The sequence below is a fragment of the Mya arenaria genome, chromosome 6 (assembly GCF_026914265.1).
Source record: "Mya arenaria isolate MELC-2E11 chromosome 6, ASM2691426v1".
In the NCBI taxonomy this organism is placed as follows: domain Eukaryota; kingdom Metazoa; phylum Mollusca; class Bivalvia; order Myida; family Myidae; genus Mya; species Mya arenaria.
Window position 1 is genome coordinate 15,114,814 of NC_069127.1, and position 21,710 is coordinate 15,136,523.

General features: G+C 33.9%; 1 protein-coding gene across 2 annotated transcripts in view; it reads left to right on the plus strand.

Moving 5' to 3' along the window:
• LOC128238632 (uncharacterized) overlaps window positions 1–21,710 on the plus strand; it is a 40,899-nt gene that overhangs the window by 14,278 nt on the left and 4,911 nt on the right. Inside the window, exons 2-8 of one of the 2 annotated variants that reach the window (XM_052954746.1) lie at window positions 6,898–7,136; window positions 13,341–13,464; window positions 15,904–16,062; window positions 18,268–18,411; window positions 20,098–20,283; window positions 20,760–20,912; window positions 21,176–21,283. In XM_052954746.1, coding sequence (XP_052810706.1) covers window positions 6,898–7,136; window positions 13,341–13,464; window positions 15,904–16,062; window positions 18,268–18,411; window positions 20,098–20,283; window positions 20,760–20,912; window positions 21,176–21,283 — 1,113 coding nt within the window. Of the gene's footprint in view, window positions 1–6,897; window positions 7,137–9,290; window positions 10,655–13,340; window positions 13,465–15,903; window positions 16,063–18,267; window positions 18,412–20,097; window positions 20,284–20,759; window positions 20,913–21,175; window positions 21,284–21,710 lie in introns of those variants that run through there. The other variant, XM_052954747.1, reaches the window with a different exon arrangement.

Genomic DNA, 21,710 nt, shown 5'->3' on the forward strand with positions numbered 1-21,710 from the left:
ACCAAATATATCTCTTCCCTATTTGAGGATCTCATTTTGTGTAACTGAAACCCTTTAATGGTTGCGTTGTTAATGGTAGAACATAGATCTTGTTATGTGCTGTAGAAGATAGCATTTTAATTGAAAAGAGATTGTTGATTTTCCGCTGAATGTTGTCTGCTTAGGATTGAAAGAAAAGACAGCTGTCATTGAGCGAAATTTAAATTGGACTCAAGTTCAGCATTTTCGTATTGTTTACACATGGGTTGCATAAAGCTAAGATATTTTGTTTGATGTAAGATTTTTGGTATTAAACTTGAAAGACCCAGGTCACCAAATGCCACAAACTCATGTAACATTAGTTACAAACTGTTTGCAGTAGTTTCAGTGATGATTTAAGGCTATCGTGAAGTGCTTCGGTTTAAGATTTCTGAAGAAAAGAAGTTTTGTTCTTCATGCTGTATTTCATTTTCAACCTTGACTCAGTTTTGTTTTCTTGGTAATGATGAAGTACTCCTGATCTAAAGTACACTTTAAAAAAAAATATTCATGAGGCCACAATCAAAAAGTAGTTTGTTTGGTGCTACCAGACCCTCATTTTGCGGTGCTTTTTTGCATTTGTGTTTTTTAACTCTCAAAGATCTTATTTCTGTTAATAAAAAATGAAAGAAAAAAATGATCACAAGATTTGAGAGACTAAAAAAACTTTTGGATTGCGTGTTTTTTTTTATAAGTCGGTCAGGTAACGCAAAGCAAACTATCAAATAAGGTCTGAGCCAAGATCTATGTAACAATTTGTTTTCCCATGCATTTGATTACATATTCTGTTCAGTGTTTACAGAAATATTGAATTTCATGCATAAATTTAGGTGTTTGTCATCGGTATTTTGAATTCGCTTTTTTTCTTAGTCATTATAAAGTGACACCTCAATGTCCCAGCTCGTTTTTAACATCTTTCATGCATTCAATTTACATTTTTTAATTGAACCCAGTCTGAAAATACCAAAACATTATTATGTTCACACATCAGGCGTTATAAAATAATAGGTTTATTTCAAGTTCCCCGAAACTTAGGGTAGGTCGGATGGGATTTTTATATTTCTTATTGTTATTTGATAGGCAAATTGTTTCTTGAGATTTTTCTGTTGCCAAAAACTAGAAATGATATGCTTTAGAACATCTAAACAATCAGTACTGGCATGACTGGTATTGTTATAAGCCCAAAACACTTCGTTTTTACCTTGTAAAAGAGTAAAAATCAAACAAATGATAAAAAAACAAAACAAAAGGCAACAGAAAGGTCTAGGTTTGGGACAAAAAATAGGGTCGGGAAGCTTGAAACAAACATATTTTTACGCCTAATGACCCCATTAATTTCAGATAATGTAAAACATCTTTATTATAAGTAACTTTAAAGGTAATTTGTTTTGAAGTAAAAAATGAATTAGCCTCATTCAAATTTGCACTAGATGATTGTGTGAATCTGAACACTTACAGTTGTTAAAAAGAAGATATGCATGGTGATACCGAAAGAATAATATTACAATATTAAAATGTAAATTAGCTCGGTTTGACATAAGGTAACATGAGGTAAAGGTTAAGAAATTTTCCCACAGAATCATTTGTGGTTTAATGTGAGCTATTTGTGGTTATTGTGGTTGTGCTTGTAGCTGTAGTATTGGAGTAAATTCTCCACCCACATCAATGAATAATCGGCATGTGAAACTACTGTCCAGTTCCTAAAATGTATTCCTTTGTGTAAAGTTTTAAAAATTAAAAGCATTATTTAAAGTAAATTCATATAATGTCCTCAGGATCACATCATGTCTTGTTTTAAACTGTGTCATGTACTTTGATGAAACAGTGCTTTACTCTCAGTTGTCCATTACTAAGGGATAGGTATGAAAAGTATATGGAATGATCTCAAGATATTTCATCAGCGTATTGCAGTAAATATTGCTATATATATATTGTTTGAAAATGAAAAAAAGACAAAGTATTGAAGATAATTTATATTTCATGAACAAATTGTCATTTCAATTTCTATTTTGAAATTAAATCCTGTAAATATGATATCGATTGCCATTGATGGTAGTGATTATTGTAAAGTGTATGTATTTTTTCACCATTGCTGGCAATTTTTGTGACATGTTTATCTTTAATAATGCTTTAGTGACAAGAATAATTGTTGAAACATTTTACTATTTATAAAACATTTACTTTATACAAAAAATTGCTGTTTTGTTATTTATGACAAACATCATCTATGGATATAGTGATGACAAACAATTGAAATGCATTCAGAAGGGGCACAATTATGTTATATCCTTTCGAATACCGCTACCGTTCATCGACGCGCTACCGTAGCCGCCTAATGCAGACCAATTTTTCAAGGGTGCTGGTTACCGCTCCTGTTTTACTGTAGGAATACTGTAGACGACTGAAACGTACCGAAAAAGTAGGTACGTCCAGTTCCACAGCCGCAAAATGCACATTTTCCACAAATTTGTGGTACATTTTTCATTAAAATAAGAAGGATTGTGAATTTTAAAAACAGCATTAATACGCTATGGTACTTTGTCTTAGAAACAGTTACTACACTACGGAATTTCTTTCAAATATAATAACCATGCAAAAATAAGCAACGGTATTTCTTTAAAAATCGTCATTCGACATTATTCGCCTCTGGCTTTTGAAAATTTGCTTTAATAAAACAGCATGCTTATGCTTTTCCTCATGTATCAGAAGTACGCTGTGGTATCACTGTTAAATTTAAGAAATGAGCAAAACTGCGCAGTGGTATTACTGTGATATTTGTTTTACGGACTGTGTGTTAAGGTAGACATTTCATGTTTGAATTAAACTAAATCAGTCACTTAAGTGCACTTTGGTAGCGTTCTTGAATCTAGAAGTATGCAAAACTTCGCAGCGGTATTTCCTGTATAAACATAATACGTAATCAACATAACACAACCCATTTCAACGGCGACGTTGCTTTTGAAGGTCATTTAACGCTAGTTACGCTTCCTTTTAAAACTGTTGAAATATATGCTATAACTTTCTTATAAATCCAACCGGACATCTATTACGTGATCGCTATAAAGTTATCATGGAAACCATAGTGACTGCAAATATATCAACAGAAATCCGACCGCAGTGACCCCTGTTATGAAAGTTGTATGGGAAAGGAGCATGACTTAATACAACATGCATCAATACATATCTGTCGATGAAGCAATGATCTAATGTCACGGTCACCATTCAAGAATCGTTGGTGCTCCATGTGTCATGGGGTATCTCAGGAATTACCAGGCGTACTTAAGTCGAAAGATAGAAGTAGGGTTGACTCAAACAGTTGTAGAGAACTGAAGAGAAAACATCACAAGATGATCACTTGCCGACAAGTTTAAAACATCAGTTCCTCTGGCGTTTGGAAAAAATCTATACATTCGTGTCACGCATTAAACACCGGAAGGACATATTGGTCAATCGCAAAATCAGTCCACGAAAAGAGATGGCAAAGTTAGGATGCTTAGCAGAGGGGAACACATGGCATGAAATATTTCGGACCGGAAGCTTATGTCCACTGCATGGGAATAATCAAAACATGTGTGCAACTCGATGACATGTTTCAAACCTATAATAAATAGCCGACAGAACAAGGTTTTGACGGAAGAAGTAAATACAAAAGGAAAGTGGGAAAAAAATATGCATCAAAGTTATTTTATAATTAAAAAAGAACATGGGTGTTGTAGACAGTCAACATTTACAGTGTACCAACACAAAGTGCTTATTTGTGGACCTAATTTGTGTGGTTTGCCGAGGACATCTCGCTTGTGATTCATCATGTATAAAGCGTCGACCCTCCGGCTACCTATAAGCTGTTTGAGAGAATGGTAATACTTTTTTTACAGTATATTACAAACATGCTGTAGAATGTTAAATAGTAACCATAATCACGTTTAATAACATATTGATCGTTGCATGTACCACCAAAATGAAACATGCACAACATCTTTTAAAATCAATCAGCTGTTTAATGTTTTATGTTTCTGTTTTTAGGTTGCAGAACAACTTATCAGCGGGAATAGCACACGTATAAGGAAATCCAAACAAACAAGCGACATTTTTTAACTTGACCTCTTTGGCAATGTGCAGTGCAGAGTCAGCTTGCATGAGTATAATTCTAATGTTTATAAAATAAAACTCAAATGAAATGTTATTTTATTTAAGGGAATGTTTTATTTCGTATCGTGGCATTACCTCTAGGAAAGGCCGAATGGAGGTCAAGTCCAACAAGACTATGACTCCAGAAACACAGAGGAACAGAAAACAACAGCTCATGTATGTAAAACATTTTCAATAATATATGTTTTTTTATATAATTGCATTTTGAAATGACCCTTAAATCGAAACAATGAACGGCCTCTGAAGTTATGAAAATGCATACATTAAATTATTTCTACTGTTTAATGGCACATCTTGAAATTCAGAGTCTAGTACAAGAAAGCGCCGTTTAGATCAATCATGTATTAAAATAAATTTTCAATATAGTATTGATGAAATAATCATAACAAAATGTTGTTCAGGTGTCAACATTTTGTTCCTAAAGGGACGAATAATGTTTGTTTTAATGTTTTTTATAGAATTAAACATTTCATGCTTAAAATGAGGACATATTTTTTCGAAATTACACATATACAATGCAATTGTCGCTAACAACGTGTCTTTATAACAAATATCAATATCAATATGTGATTTCTTTTTATAGACCGATGATATTGCATTGCACCAGAAACTCCACTAGACTCTGTTGCCTTTTCGTTAATCACATGCTGTGATTATACTGGTGTTGTTTCCCGTGACAAATCTTGCGATATTTTTAGCAGTATAATAGTTACAGTCAAATACTTTGATTTATGTTTTGGTCTATGTTTTTCTATTATATAATTATGTACATGTGTTCTTTGTTGATTGGAGAAAAAGTATTATCATTATTGATTTTCGTCGTGTTTGATTTTATCCCTATGTATTCCTCAAGTTCCTATGATGTATATAATTGATCTATACATTTTATAACCTTGATGTATGAATGAATTGTGAATCCGTATTTGGATTTTAGTCCTATAAGTATACATTTATAAAGGAAATGAATGCACATATGTGTAAAATATCATAATAGAGAATTGTTATTTTAATTCCTTTCTGATTTATTTGATGAAAAACATATTGTTTTGTAATCGCTCAATGCATGTGTAAATACTAAAATGAACAAAAATATGTATAATATAATGAAAACTACAGGGACAAGCCCATAAGTTGAACAGCAAAAATAGGCCCTGTTAAGGGATACACGTCAAGGACCCAAACAGCAATGAACTAGAGACACAAACATTGTTACACTACTTCTTAAATCATAAGTTTCACTTTTACTGAATGACGCGTGCCTGGAAAACTGTGATAATGTGATGTCTGCATTGAAATTAAGCACGGCTAAAATAGCGTATTTATACATACATAGTTTAGTCACACATGGCATTCCAGAGAGTGTTTATGTGGATTTTTTCAATTTACTCCGATTCAAGCACACACATGCATAATATGATTGAACTAATAAAAACATTTCGCAACGTTGCCTTACAAACATCTTTTTAGCATTGTACTTTTGAAATATTTGGAAAACCTTTTTCTACTACTGTAGTACAAAATTGCTGTTTTAGAAATATCAAATAATAGCCGTAGCGTATTTATGAGGAAAACAACAGACATAAATATCGAGTTACTACAAAAGTTAAAACTGCCATAGTGTATCTACGCATGCACACGTGGTATAATTCCAAGATTGATCATAACATTAAACGTCTCCGGCAATTTTGAAATACAAATACCTGAAATGTTTGTACTAGAACTACCAGAGTGTATTAATGCATAATATTATCCTCTATGTACTTAACAAATTATTCAAAGAAGTAATTCCTATCTACAAAACTCGACTATAGTAGTTTTATAAACATTAAAAAGTAGCCAGTACCGAAGATGAAAAGTACCACAACCTACATATCACAGGATTACCATTGCGCTGTTTTGCATGTGCGTTTACCTACTGATGATTGTCTTCAATCAAATTACTACAACACACGTCTACGGTTATTCCTACATTTGTTCAAAATTCATCATATCCGTAGTGTATTAATGAGAGTTTTGTATTTTTCCGAAGTCAACCAGAGCGTAGTTATGCCGAAATGTCATATATATTAATAAGTGAATATTTTAATTGCCGTTACATTATAAAACCAATAAAATGCATTTTATTGTATCAATGTGTTTATCAAAGGGTTTAAGTAAAAGGAAAAATGTACATTTTCACTAGAACATTACCTAATTAAGGATAATGTATATGTCACTAATTCCTGAAATGCAAACTTGATTTATAAGGGTGTTATGTTATATAATTTTATGTACTATATAATGTTTGTAATTAATTTCTTTAATTGTGTTATAAATTTATACTGTTTCGAAATTGATAAACATTTTACCTAATTACTAACACATTTTAATCGGGAGATTTAAGTCTCTGCTTTTAGCAAAACATGTACAAGATTATAAAAATAAGCGGTATTCCCACGCTGTACGATAGCGGTAATCAGAAGCCGAAAATTTGAGTACGGTTTACACTGCTGTGGTAGTTCGCCGGTGTATGATAGAGGTAATGGGGACACCCGAATTTTAGGTCTGCATTAGGCGGCTATGGTAGCGGAAAGGATATATCACAACATAAGATATGGATATGATTGCAACTATTTATTGATCACTTCTGATCCATATTGCATTTTTTTATAATATGCACATCCCTAGTTGTCAAGCAACAATGAGTAGTTGATCCTCCTGTCTTATGCCGATGTTCACTCTGTTTTTCAGGTTTATTATCGAGCACGTTGACCACGTTCAATGAGATGAGTTGTGACGGTGAGTCCATGAAGATGTCGTGTCCGCCTGGCTTGCTTGTCAGTATCCAGTTCGCGCAGTACGGACGTCAGGTGCCAAGCTCACGTATGTGTCCTAGCAATGTGCAGAATGACGACCCAGGCATCGGAAGGAGGGGCGGAACCGGTGCAGTGTTAGAGGACACAAATTGCATGGCCACGACATCGCTCAAGGTAATGGCTCAAAAAAGTAATTGATGATTTTATGATGGTTTCCGAATAGATAGATGGAAACAGGAATGGGAATACATGTTACATTCACCTTCAGGTCTTAACTCAATATTACATGAAACTAAGTAACCATGTTAACAGTGACAATATATACACACCCATTTCTCTTGTTGAATGATTGTTGATTGTTAGTTCACTGGTTGATTGAGGAATGTAAATGAGTGTCATCTGATGGTGACGTTTTTATAAGATTTTTTTTTTAATATAATATCTTTTCAGTTTTTTTGTTTGTGGATGAATTCAATATTTATTGTTGAATGTTCAGTATAATGTAATCTTTTCAAGGTCCAAGATGGAGAGACTATTAACTACAATTTTGCTTGGGCTTAATTTATTCATGATCACTTGTCATTTTCGATACTGGTAACGAGAGTGTTTAAACCTCTTGATTAATTCAAGAATTCAAATTACTTTTTTGTCACAGTTTGTTCATGGGATATAATGTTTCATCCCAAGTAAGAACTATTAGTAATTCCTCTATTAAAAAGTGATATGTTTTCTGTCCACGTCTTTGATGTAGGACTTGTTCAAATACAGGTTTGGCCATTTAACTGATAAAAGGTTTCTCTGTCAAAGGGTCATTTGTTGCCCCAAAACATCAGGTTAAGCCATGATTTCATTTGGTACCACTTCAATTTAAGTAACTAAATCTTTCTTAACTTGTACTGATTGAATATTTTGTTATAAAAAATACCAATCTTAGAAGGGATAGTTAGACAATTACTTTGATGTTACCAAAAAATATTCTTATAATTAATTTGTATGTGTTTAAATGTGTCTTTCCATATGTGATGCCTTTCTATTTAATGGATGAAACAAACCATCAACGCATTATAAGTAATTAAAGTATTGCAGCATACAAATTACAAAAATGTAGTACAAACCCCATAATACATACAGCCATGGAGACGAGGCTGGTTGTCACTATGAACAGGTCATCAAGGTCAGGGAGGTTGAGTGACAGAGGGACAGGATTTTGTGAAAGTTGTGAGCATGTGAGCATACAACACTTGACAACCGACGCCCATCATGCAATGCTTGTGTTTTCACATAACATGCACTCCTTGCATCTCAAATAGAATATAAAGCTCTAATTTGACACATTGAGCAAGTAAAACAATTTTAATCAAAAAAGAACGGTTTAAAGTTAAACAATTGTATAAATTTGGACAGTTTTGTACGAAAGCTTGGCCCTTGTCACCACTACAGTGTTAACGTTTGTCATACCGTGTAAGACAGTGTTGCTCCAGGAGGTACTGCTGTTAATGTCAAGACGATTCCAGACTCTCATAGTCTTTTAGTATATAAACAAATGGTTGTTGTCTGAAGTGTAACACATGGATGATGTATGTGCATCCGCCGCTTCCTCCAGGCTGTCATCATGTCACATTTCCGCATTAATGTAGTCTCAAATTTGAATATAAAGCTTGGGATTGAAGTTGTGGCAGAGAAATTTAAGGATACTACAGTTATATCGATTCTTCCTTTCTTCTTATGCTTATATTCATGGGAGGACTTATGGTGTTTCTGCTGTCTGGTTTGTGCTAATGACTTGTCAGAAGATGGGCTTTGTTTTGCTGCATTTGATGACAGCTACATCTTGAATCTCATTACAGCCTGGTATTGATGGACACTGGTTTAATGAGAGTTTCACCCAGGCAAATGTACAGGATGTTTAAACTGTCTGTATGTTTCTTCATTTACCAGTATTTGTAGTATAATTTTCTAATCCTTTGCATGTAGAATTCCTATACTAGAAATGGTTGAAATCTATTTCATGTCTTTTCAATTATTAGCAATATTGAAATCATTATATAGAATGATGGGGACTGATGCCCATTATAAGCTGACCATTAATTGAATGTGTACACATCAAATACAGGAAATTCAATTAGCAGAATGATATAGCTGATAGTTTCTGACAGAACTGGCACAAATCATATCATTTGATCTCATTAGATTGATTGAAAAGTCTTGGCACACAACTTCTGATTCCAGTTATAGTCTATCACAGGTGGCAGACAGGAGGCGGTCCTCAATGGGTGCTTCAGTCTTGTAGTCAGTGACAGTGGATCAATCTGTCCCACTTCATGTTCTGTGCTTGAACCTTTAAACTTATTACTATCAAAAACCATTATAATATTGTTATTCAAATTATGTGAATTGCAATTGATTTACCTGTGTATGTTTGTTGGAAATTATGTCTGATTAGATTCCATGTAAAAAAAAGTGCCAGGAGCAGTTTCATGTCAGTGATGTATCAGTGTATTCTGGGAATGTTAACCATGAGATGTTGATCATTTGAGTGCAAGTTGTGATATGAGGATGTTTATTGGTGTTATGTTATTCTGTATTGATAATGAGGCACATCCTGCCCTCCCTACAATAGCTGCATGTTCTGATATGGGGCAGATGGGAGGAGATAGTTGATGCTTGAAGCCACATTTCCCCCCAGCCCATCTTCACACCATCAGCTGAGCCATACTTCCTCACAAGTGGTACAGTTGGTGCAGGGCAGCAGATTGTTAATGTTGTTTATGACTGTTGTTTATGACCCAGGATTTAATGGTGCACTACTGCAGGGGTCAGCATCACATTAGTGCATAGCCGTCCATTTCCTGCTGTGATTTGGTAGACTTGAGGAACTCAGGATTCTATACAGTGACATCTTCTATGTTTTGGAATATTTTATGATAAGGGTTGTTCATGGTGTTTCTTTGCTTGAACTTAGTGGACTTCACAGGATTAAGTGTTTCTTATCTTTGATGAAATTTAATGGTCAATTCCTGATATACATTACATTTGTATTTTGACATCTGTGAAACATTGTCCAGCTGGAATCACTGTTTTACATCCTGTGGCTTCATTTTTCATGTATTATTCATAAATGGACTCACTGTACAGGGGTAAATTACAGTAATTGCTCTGCACTTAACCCAGGTCATCATTCACAAAACACTAGCATTCTGTTACAGGATGGGGTTTCAGAAAAATAGGGGATGGTCTCTTGGGATTGAGGGTCTTGATATTCATGATTTTTTTAAAAACAGCTCATTTTCAAGGTGTTTTAAGTTGTGATAAGCTGAAGATAAGTTACTATTGCCGGTTTCAGCTTTTTATCCTGAATAGGCATCTTTGGAATTTATTTGTGTAAATCAGAATGAATGAAAATCCCTTGGAAAAAGGAAAATGTAAAGCAGCGGTTCAAGGTCATTTCTAAAGTAATTTAATAGCTGATAAGCGGGGCTATACAGGGATACTTATTAAAGTCCTAGGATTAACATACTGATCCTGACATTTGGTTTTAAATTAATCTGTTCAATTTGAGTATTTTGATATTTGATAAAATATGGATATACCAGTGTGTGTTATCAGTGAATGACTTATTCCTGGATTTACGAGGAATAATGACCGCTCCTTCCCACTATGGACACTGGATTGTCAGAGTTATCTTATCATGGGTAGGTATTTATTACTGTATAAATATTTATATTTGTCTAATTGAATGTAAACCTGAGTAAATTTGTGGCATTAATGGATAATAAATAAGTCACATTGTGATACATGATACTTTCTGTAAACAGATTTATACAGGATTTAAAAGTATCATTGAAGTCAGGTCTGTCTCCCAATGTATCATTGCATTACACAATTCAGGGGTGATAATATTTCAGGTTTTATCCCGCAATCAGGAGTGAAAGCTTTCAATATCAGACTATTTTACGTTTTGTTTTTTTCGTTCGATATATGCATTTACAATAGTAAGAAGCACCTCAAAATGTGTACAAAACTTGGCTTTGATAACAATTTCAGCAGGGGTCTATGCCCCTAATCTTGCTTTTGGCTTGAATCCAATCATACTCAAACTACTTTTCAGGACTGCATTTCTTTCCTTTATCATCCTGTTACATATAAAGGTTTTCATGTCAAATTTTCTCCAATGCTTTATATATTTGTATGATACTGTTTGTTAACATCTAATTTGATTGGCAGTTTTCATTGGTAGTTTGTTAGCATATTCAATTAATACTTCGAAATTACTTGCAGATTTTGTTCCTAGAAATGTGAATCTTATATCAAAGTTGTATAGTGTCTTGTTAACATTACCATTATCAGATATACAAACAATATGGACATGATCTATTAGTTGATCATTATCATAAGATAATTATGATAATAAGGCTGTCAGTTATAATTATGGCCTTCATTACTTAATTCATCAATACGCATTCTAATTTATAGTCTTATGATTTATTTGAAGACTGCATTCAGAAATACATTCTCAGAAATGGGCACTTCAATTTCGATTTCAAAATTTCTGAAGTACACTTGAAACATTAGCAATCATTCCTGAACAAGTCAGTGAAGTTGGACCAGATTTATCTGCAATGCAGGGAAAGTGGAAGCATCCGTAGCCAGGTGTCAGCAAATTAGATCCTGTTAGAACATTGTTTATTAGTTCTCATCCTAGATAATTGAGATCCAGGAAATTAATTGCCCCATCTTCCTGCTAATCATGGTGCTTGTTTTTATTAAAGAAAAAAAAACACTCCACAGATGGTTATAGAATTTGCAGAGAAAAATGTCTTTGTGTTCAACACAAATATTGTTGTTGTCAATTTATTTATTTTACCATTGTTGATGTTGTAGTTGTTGTTGGTGTAAAAATAATGTTGTCATCCAAAGATATTTACATGAAACTTTATAATCATATAAATAATGCCATAATTCTGTGATATAGTCCTATCAGTCTAATACACTTCTAGAGTTACTCCCCTTGATCATCTGGCCCCAATTTCTCGAAAGTTCTTAAGCTTAACAGGCTTAAGTCGCTTATTTCAATTAGCCAAAATACATACTAAAAATGGATTTTGATAAATGAAAAATGGTTTATTCTGATAATCATATAGATTATTCCTACATAATTTCTAAAAAATCTTGAAGAAGAAAATATAACACATTTTATAGAACAACAAAAATAGTGAGATTAGCTTAATCCTGTTATAAGGGACTTAAGAAGTTTCGAGAAATTGGGGCCTGAAAGACAGGTAAATCTTGGTTTCCATGTGGTGCTCTTTGTTTTATCTGTCACATGATTTTATTTGTTGCCATAGCACTTTATACATGTTACTCTGTCTGTTATAATGATTTATTTTGGAATCACAAATTGTGGGTGTGTATAGTTATATATAGCCTTGAATAGGTATTTCCCAACAACATAAATTAATGATCAAAGAAGGGTAAGTAATGATGAGAGTGGTCTAGTGGTATAGGTGTCCCCCTCTCGCCCTCCCCCCCACAGGTCATGGGTTCAATTCCCACCAGGGGTACTTTCTCATCACCAGTTCTGGTTTCTGAGTAATGCAGGAACAGACACAGGAGTGATTCATATATTTTTTTTATTCGCTTCCAGCTGTCTTCCCAATGGGGCTGAAATTAATCAGTATATAAACTATAAATGATCAAAGTACAGGACTGTTGAAGGTTATCCTAAATACAAACTCATGGTCTTCTTGGCTTAGGCAAAAAGTGCATTTTATTGGCAGTGAGTACAAAGTAAGTGCTGATATATAATCTCCTTCCTTGGTCCTTCATGACCGGGAAATGATAATACCCCCTGATATGTAGATAGGGAATGAAAGCTTCCTGGAGAATTATGTAATTCATGGTGATGTATACACTAGAACTACTTCAATGTCAAGTGCATGAAGCTCTGCATTTTATCATTTAATATAAGTCTGTGGAACCAATCAGTACATCTTGTAATCTAGGGCCATTGAAAGACTTCTAAATCAATGTCATGAAAAGATGTTTTTCAATTTTGTTTTGCGATAAATTAGAACATAATAATAAACTACCTACTGGCAGGTATTCTAGAAAATTAGAGTCCCTGTAAATGGTTTATTTCTATTTATTTTATTTTACTTTAAAATATTATATTATAGTAGCAATGTACTTATTAATTGGTGTTTGACATGCTCTGAGGCAGAAAATTGTGTTTTGATTATAGCCAATATGCAATGACAACAAACGTGGATGAGTATTTATTGATCAGATAGCGCTACTGGATCGGTAGGAATGTAGAAACCAACCCTAAGTGCACGCCAATGCTTAATCAATTTTCACAAATACATGTATACTTTTCAGGTGATCTTGGATGCATGTCAGGACCGACAGTCGTGTAGCCTGGTGGCCAGCACCAAGACATTTGAGCAGGATCCGTGTCCTGGCACACGCAAATACCTTGAGGTCGCATATAAGTGTAGGCCCAGTAAGTACTACGTGTTCCAATGATTTTCTTCCTCTGACTGTGACTAGACTTACCATTGACTAATGGTGGTTGTTTGTCAAAAACATTCATGCTGTATATCATTCAAATACTGAAAGTCATCTCTTAAAGTTTTTTTATCATGTTTATGATATCTGTCATTGAGGCTTCGTCATTGTCATTTTACAAAATCTTAAATGTTTGCCATATTTTATCTTTAAAAGCATAAAAATACATATACATGAACAGTAGCACTATGACAATACACACATGTCATGCAAGACCCATAACTTTATAAACTTTATTTGACCAGTTATTTCCTATGAATTACTGATGAAAATGTTCGAGCACCTGCATCTGGTTTCAATGTTTTTCTTAATTCAAAAAGGTGTGAGTGCGAATAAATGTTAACATCTTTTTTTTTATGTACTTGATAAATGATCTATAGTTTGACAATATGCCCTATTGAAAGCCTTTACATGCACTCTCCTATTTATCATCAGGTAGCAATGCAGTTTTTGTCATTTTAATATTGGTAAATTTGATACTTTTATTGTGTGAACTATTCTTGTTTGAAAGTTTGTATGCATAATTAGTTGTCCACATCAAGTGTCTCTTGTTACACAGGGATGTGAAAGCTCAGAGGGGATATTTGTAATGAACATATACATTAGTGATTCATGTCACTTCTTGAAATAATGATTAATTTGTAGCTCAATTGCAGGAAGAGACTCTAGGCCTTTTTTTTTAATAAGTTGGTTAACGGATCCACCGCCCAATATTTTCGAGAAGTCCAAAACAAACAAAAAAAGGTTTTGTTTTTTTTAGTCATTTTTTTTTTTTTAAATATTGAAAAAAGTAAATCAGTTCGTTTTTTGCGCACATGAATAATGTAAAACCTGTTGCCAGTTCCTTTGCAAAATAAGGATACAGTTTTAAAACTTGTTTTCAAAATGGCGGCCTCGAATTGAGCTGAGATCATACAAAAAAATTAATTCTCTGCATTTAAACTATTTTTCTGGAATTACTGATATCAAGGCTGATGTCTGTATCAGTGGTAACAAATCACATATAAACCATAGTTATTGATAAAATATATTGTCCTGTGTTTGGGGGCATACATTGTTAAACAAATTATATGGAAACTACTATTCAAGTAATCAAAATCTGTGGTAACTTAAATTTTGTTAAAGCTGCAGAGAAATATCTTAACTTCAACAAATTCATTACTGAACAGAAAGTCATTTTTAGCTCGTCTGTTTTTCGAAGAAAAAAAGTCGAGTTATTGTGATAGCCTTGGCGTCGTCGGCGTCGTCTGCGTCTGCGTCTGCGTCTGCGTCGTCGTCGTCGTCCAAAAACTTTAACCTTACCTCATAACTCAAAAACCGTTCAACATTTTCACATTAAACTTGCTACACGTGTTCCTATTAACACTATGCATGTTTATAGCAGGTCATATAATTTTGCCTTTAATTAATATTGAGTTATCCCCCCTTTTCGACTTGGAATTTCATCAGACGAGCGTTGGCACCCACTCCGCGGTGCTCTTGTTATTATTTACATTTCCTTATTCCATTTAATATATAATTGAGTCAGTGAAATTTGTTACATTATGCTTTTTCTGCTGAGAAGAAGTAGTGCCCAGCAATGAGGAGACGCAGGATATTCATTGTATGGTTGATATGTGGAAATAGTGTTGCTAATAGGAAAACTCTTGCAGTCAGGATGTGCTTAAAAAAAAAAAACATCAACAAAAAGCGACCGTAAAACTGAATGTTTGTAATAATATTGTCTTAAAATGTGAGACTATTATAAGGTGGAAGTGTATAAAATGCTTATATAATGATTACCATACATGTGAACCTTTTGCAATGACAGAGAGGTAGATTTAGGTCTCAAAAGCGGTAGTTTTGGTTCAACAGAATTTAATAATTTAAGCCGGTAGAGTTCACATGTTTGATGATTACATTAATTTGAATTTGAAATTGGTAGGAGAGAAAATTGGACTATAAAGCCAAACATATGAGCATGACAAAGTGAGCATTTGAACATATCAATATTTATTCTATGAACATGTCTTCCCTTTTTGTTGTTATTTTGATCTTTTGGTTTTGGGTTTGACCACAAACGCTATGAAAAATACATGTACATGTATTGTAAAAAAATTAGTATGTGTATGAAATCCTTTTTTTTTTTTTTCGCACCACCCGTCCAACATTTTTTCAAAAAAATCCGTTAACCAATTAATAAAAAAAAATGGCCTTATTTCATCATACATTGACATTTTCATTCGATGTTTGTTGAATAATAATAATAATATCAGTATTTTACATCTACAAGTGTGTGATTGTTATAGATGAAGCTGTTTAGGTTTGTAGAATTCTGCTCATTGAGAAATCTTGTTTAGATATCATTGGCAACGTTGACCAATATATATTTCAGATGAGTTTTCAAGCGAGACAGTGTGTGAGGGCGATCAGTTGGAGTTGCGATGTAGCAGGTCTACACGTATCGCAATCTCAACAGGAATGTTTGGCCGCGCATCCGTCGGTGACCTCAAGTGCCCAGAGCTACTCAGAAATACCTCAGCAATTCAAACTAGTCAGTATATATTTGAAATTTGAAAAGTATAACATTATTGTGGAAAAACAAATCAATGTAATCATACAATGAAAACTACAGCAACAGATCAGTTGAAACCTTGTTTTAACCAACATAGTATAAGTGTACAAAGATCAAGGCTAAACAAGCACTAAACCAAAGACACACATCACAAGACAACTAACATCACACATTGAAATATCATAATAAGTAAATGTTGGGGTAACCGCCATGAAATGGTCAGTGAAATCTTAGTATGAACTCACTGGGGTTAAAACAGGTTTGTGAATGCTCAACCCCACACTTTACAGCCACATATTGATAAAAAAGTGTTTAAAATCATACGGCATATAACGAGACAAGAAACCAGAACTACAAGTGACAGCAGAACAATAAATTGTTTAAGATTAGGTCTGGCACTGCCAATTTACAAGTCAGTCAGCCTAATTTTGTCTGAGAATTGGTAAAAGTGCAACTGTTAGGCATTTTTTTGAGTGAACCTACATGTAAAGTAGACTACAGTGTTAATCTCAAGCAGCTGGGTACTTTTTTAGCTTATATATTTTTTAAAGAAAAAGGTTATTGTGATAATCTTGGTGATGTAGGCATGCAAAACCATTAAACTAAGATAAAACTAAAATATTTAATTGAATATGTAAACACAAGTTGCCAGTGATAACATGCACATGTGTTTAATGGTCAATCAGGCTTCAGGTAATTCATGGAAAAACTAATGAACTTTGGCATCCACTTTCTGTGCTTTTCAGATTGTTTAAAAAACAATGATATAATAACATCAAGAGAAGTCAATTTTCATGCCAATGCCCTTGGCGTGTTTCATTAAAACTATATTAAATGAATGTTTTTGTTGTAGATGTTTTATTCCTTGTATGTATTACACTTTGTAATAATTTTGCTGAAGGGTGATGATACGGTCGTCATATGTGGCCAGTTTTAGAAAATGATTTATAATGTAATTATGATGAATTATGTAATGGCAAAAATGTCAAATGGATATATTGAAATGAAAAGAAAAGGCCATTTTAATTACATACATTATCATAATTTATGCAGAAATATATACTAATGATATTGTTATTAATTTCAGTATTTTTGATATCATTACTTCAGAAAAAAATATAGGTATTGTCATTGTTTTGTCATTTGTGACACAAGCATGCAAACACTTACGTTGGCCTTGAAACTTGGTACACAAAGTCATGTTCACTATGACAATAAGACTGATTTACATTTCCATGACATTAGGAGACTTATTTATATTTCCATCACTTGACAAGACTGATAAGCATTTCCATGGCTTTACGTGACTGATTTCCTATACCATGGCTTGACAAGACTGATTAACATTTCCATGGCTTTATGAGACTGATTTGCATTTCAATGGCTTGACATGCCTTATATACATCTCCATGGTTGTATGTGACTGATTTACATTTCCATGACTTTACGAGACTAATTTACATTTCCATGACTTTTCGAGACTGATTTACATTTCCATGACTTTATTAGACTGATTTACATTTCCATGACTTTACGAGACTGATTTACATTTCCACGGCTTTACATGACTGATTTACATTTCCATGACTTTATGAGACTGATTTCCATTTCCATGACTTTAGGAGACTGATTTATGTTTCCATCCATTTACTAGACTGATTTACATTTCATGACATTATGAGACTTATTTCCATTTCCATGACTTTACGAGACTGATTTACATTTCCATGACATTAGGAGACTTATTTATGTTTCCATCACTTGACAAGACTGATAAGCATTTCCATGGCTTTATTTGACTGATTTGCTTTTCCATGGCTTTACATGACTGATTTACATTTCCATGGCTTTAGATGACTGATTAACATTTCCATGGCTTGACATGACTGATTTCCAGTTCCATGGCTTTACATTACTTATTTACATTTCCATGGCTTTATGAGATTGATTTGCATTTCCATGGCTTAACATGACTGATTTGCATTTCCATGACTACGAGACTGATTTACATTTCCTTGGCTTTACGTGACTGATTTACATTTCCATGAATTTATGCGACTGATTTGCAATTCCATGGCTTTATGAGACTGATTTACAGTTCCATGGCCTTCGAGGACCCTATTTATTTCTTCAAGTTTTATTTCCTACAAGCTCAACTATCACCTTTATTAATTCATTTTTTAGCATGCCGATCCAAAACAGCTGTTAGTGAGCTAAAACAGATATGTCACGGGCGGAAGTCATGCACCATATACGCAGAAGAATACGTTTTCGGGAACCCATGCCCGAAAGGAGTCAACAAATACCTCAATGTAGTTTACACATGTGGTACGTTATATAGTATTATACATATATATATAGCTGTGTAGTTTACACATGTGGTACGTTATATAGTATTATACATATAGCTGTGTAATTTACACATGTGGTACATTATATAGTATTATACATATAGCTGTGTAGTTTACACATGTGGTTCGTTATATAGTATTATACATATAGCTGTGTAGTTTACACATGTGGTTCGTTATATAGTATTATACATATAGCTGTGTAGTTTACACATGTGGTACGTTACATGGTATTATACATATAGCTGTGTAGTTTACACATGTGGTACATTATATAGTATTATACATATAGCTGTGTAGTTTACACATGTGGTACGTTACATGGTATTATACATATAGCTGTGTTTGAGGAAGAATCACTCTCTAGTGTAAAATTCCAATTTCTGCACAGAAAGTATGATGTTGAATCATTTTGACTTAGTCAGCAGTGAGTTCAGTATTGATTATACAGTTGATGTCATTTTCCAAGAAAATTCTCATTTAATCAATTACATAATTACTAGCATTGTAAGAAGGCTTTGTATTGTGATTTTTCCTTCAAAGTAGACATGAAAATCGTTATCAAACCTCTGGTAAGGTTAGAATCTTTGCAATGATTGGTAATAAAACAGCCTTTACTGTGAACACACGAATTCCCTTGGTCTGTTGAGGCAGCTTTTATGACCAATAACAGGAATTTCAAAGAAGGTTGACCTCCTTATTTATTTCCTTTACTTGAAAGTCAACTTTGCATGGAGTGAGAGAGAGTTAAGTATTTTACCTAACCTTGGCCATAATTCATGGTTAATTTGGCTTTTATTTCCAAGTTTTATTGCAGCAACAAAAGATAAAAGGACATTGATGGCAATTTATAAACTCTAAAAATTGATGAGGTGAAAAGCTAGATTACAATTCAATTTCTTCTACTTCAGATATTCAGAACATGTAAAAGTATTTAAAAAGATATGTTGATGTGAATCTCATGGCTTGTTGTGGTATGCTTGTTCTTAAAGGACAGACATTTTTATCAGGAAAATGTGAATATCAGGTTAGGAACAGATATAGGGTATTATAGGTTTAATGGTTTTACTTGCCTAAGTTTACAGGTTAGATTTTACCTGCCATGTAAACATTTAAACAAAATTGCTCCTAATGAGCAATTAAAATGCATTGTATAGATTAACCTCCGGGTGAAAGCCATAAACTCCGAGATTTACAGTGATGTAGGTACATATTTTACAGTTTCAATACAGATTGACAAAGTTCAGGCCCTCTTGTAGTCCAATATTGAGAGTATTCTAGTGGTATATTCATATTGTCTTCATTGAAGTTTATCTTGAGATGACATATTTCCTAAATAAAAAATTCCATTATCAAGTTAATTCAAAATATAAATGACATTTTTGATGATAAAATGAGTGATTTACAATTGTTTTTGTTTTCACTTTGAGTTTATGCCACACATAAGTTTTTAGCTATGAGTCCTGTTTAGCCTTTTATGAAGTAATTAATTTTTAATTAGGAATAACTGTAAGTGTAGTTTTGATTTAGAAAGATTTATTGTTGGTTAATTGTGAATCATGAACAACAGCTTGGTGTGTGTATAGTTTATATTAAGGGAAGTTTGATTTGATACAAGAGGTTATTTTTGCAATAATAACACAAAACAAATGATATATTTCAGTTCCAAAACAGGTGCTAAAGAGTAACAGAAAGCACAAGAAGAAAGATGGGGGTAAGAATGAAGGGGGTAGTGTTACAGAGCATAGCGACCACATTCCCCCTGCCCTTATTGAGTCCTCATCATCCAACAACAAACCAGGGCCTCATACAACCACCTCACAGCGGATAGACGATGTCTTCCCGGCAGGTAGTTGTGCTGCTAAAATGTATTTTTCGTAATGCTATTATTGATAGCTGAAATCTGGATTGAGAGCTTGCAAATACAGACAATTCTACAGTTAATGTGTTAGTTCTTATTGGATATTTTCATTAAAGATGCTATGGATATGTTTATAAATGGTCAACAGGGTCTTTGCCCCTTTACCCTGCTTTTGGCCTGAATCCCTCATAGTCAAACTTAAGTTTCATGATTGAGATATTTTATCTGTTATAATCCCTTATTTATCAACATCAAGCAAAATAAGAGGCACACTTGACAACACACAAGAATACCATTACCAACAACAAACAAGAATACCATTACCAATAAATGTACATGTTACCGCCTTAAAACAGATGATTTCACTGGGGGGGGGGGGGGGGGTAAACACCATTTGATTGCTCAACTGCATTGACAAAAATTGTTTGTTGTGATTATGCATGATGTACCATGAACCATTTCAGACGCAGCAACGAGTGAAAACAATGACATTCAGCGCCACCCCAGTGACCGGTATCCGGGGGACCCAGTGATCGGGAAGAGTAAGGACACGCATGGGGATAAACATGGGGGCAAGTTTGAAGACAGTCTTTCAAGAGGCAGCAATCTTGAACCCGGTAAGGGAAAGTTGGCATTGTTAACTCACTATAAAAATACTTCTGATGAATAGTTCAGAAAGACAAAGAGTTTGGCTGTCATTGATTTTTGTTCTGATGTTGTTTGTAGATTTGCGCATATGTTTTGTGGATGTAAATAGGTCTTAAAGCAAATTCTATAAACAAAAAAAACGTCTTTAAAATATAAAAAACAGACCCTCAAGTTATAAGTGTTATTGCTGTTTTTAATATCTGAAATTGAGATTTGTTCTAAATTTTTTCAGGGAAGACTACTACACCATGCATGAATAAGACCAAGTCTCGAAGCCCAAATGGACCGTCTGCCGTGGGCCTTCTCACAGACTGGATCAACACATTCAACTTCATGAGAGGTAATCTGGCTGCCAGTCAATCTCGTTAAAATCATATTGTGACGTTCACTTCATTTCATTACGTAACGTCGTGAAGCGTGTATTGGGGATCTGATTTTAATGAGATTGGCTGCCAGTCGACACTTATCTCATTTAGCTTGATTGCCTGTTAGGTATTGTATGAGGAGATATGAATCACATTGAGCGTTGGCCATATAGTTAAATTTTGTATGATCAGTTTTGAGCACAATATCAAATATGTTTTACTAAAAAAAACCCCAAAAAACGAAGATACCCGTGACCTTAAAAACATGTCACATGATTGGCACTGCATTTCGATTTTCAGTAACATGAAACAATGTCTTATTAGCTACACTTATGGTGTCATTTTTTAATGGCAATGTGAACATGCTTATAGCAGGGCCTGAACTATTGAGCTCTTGGGCGA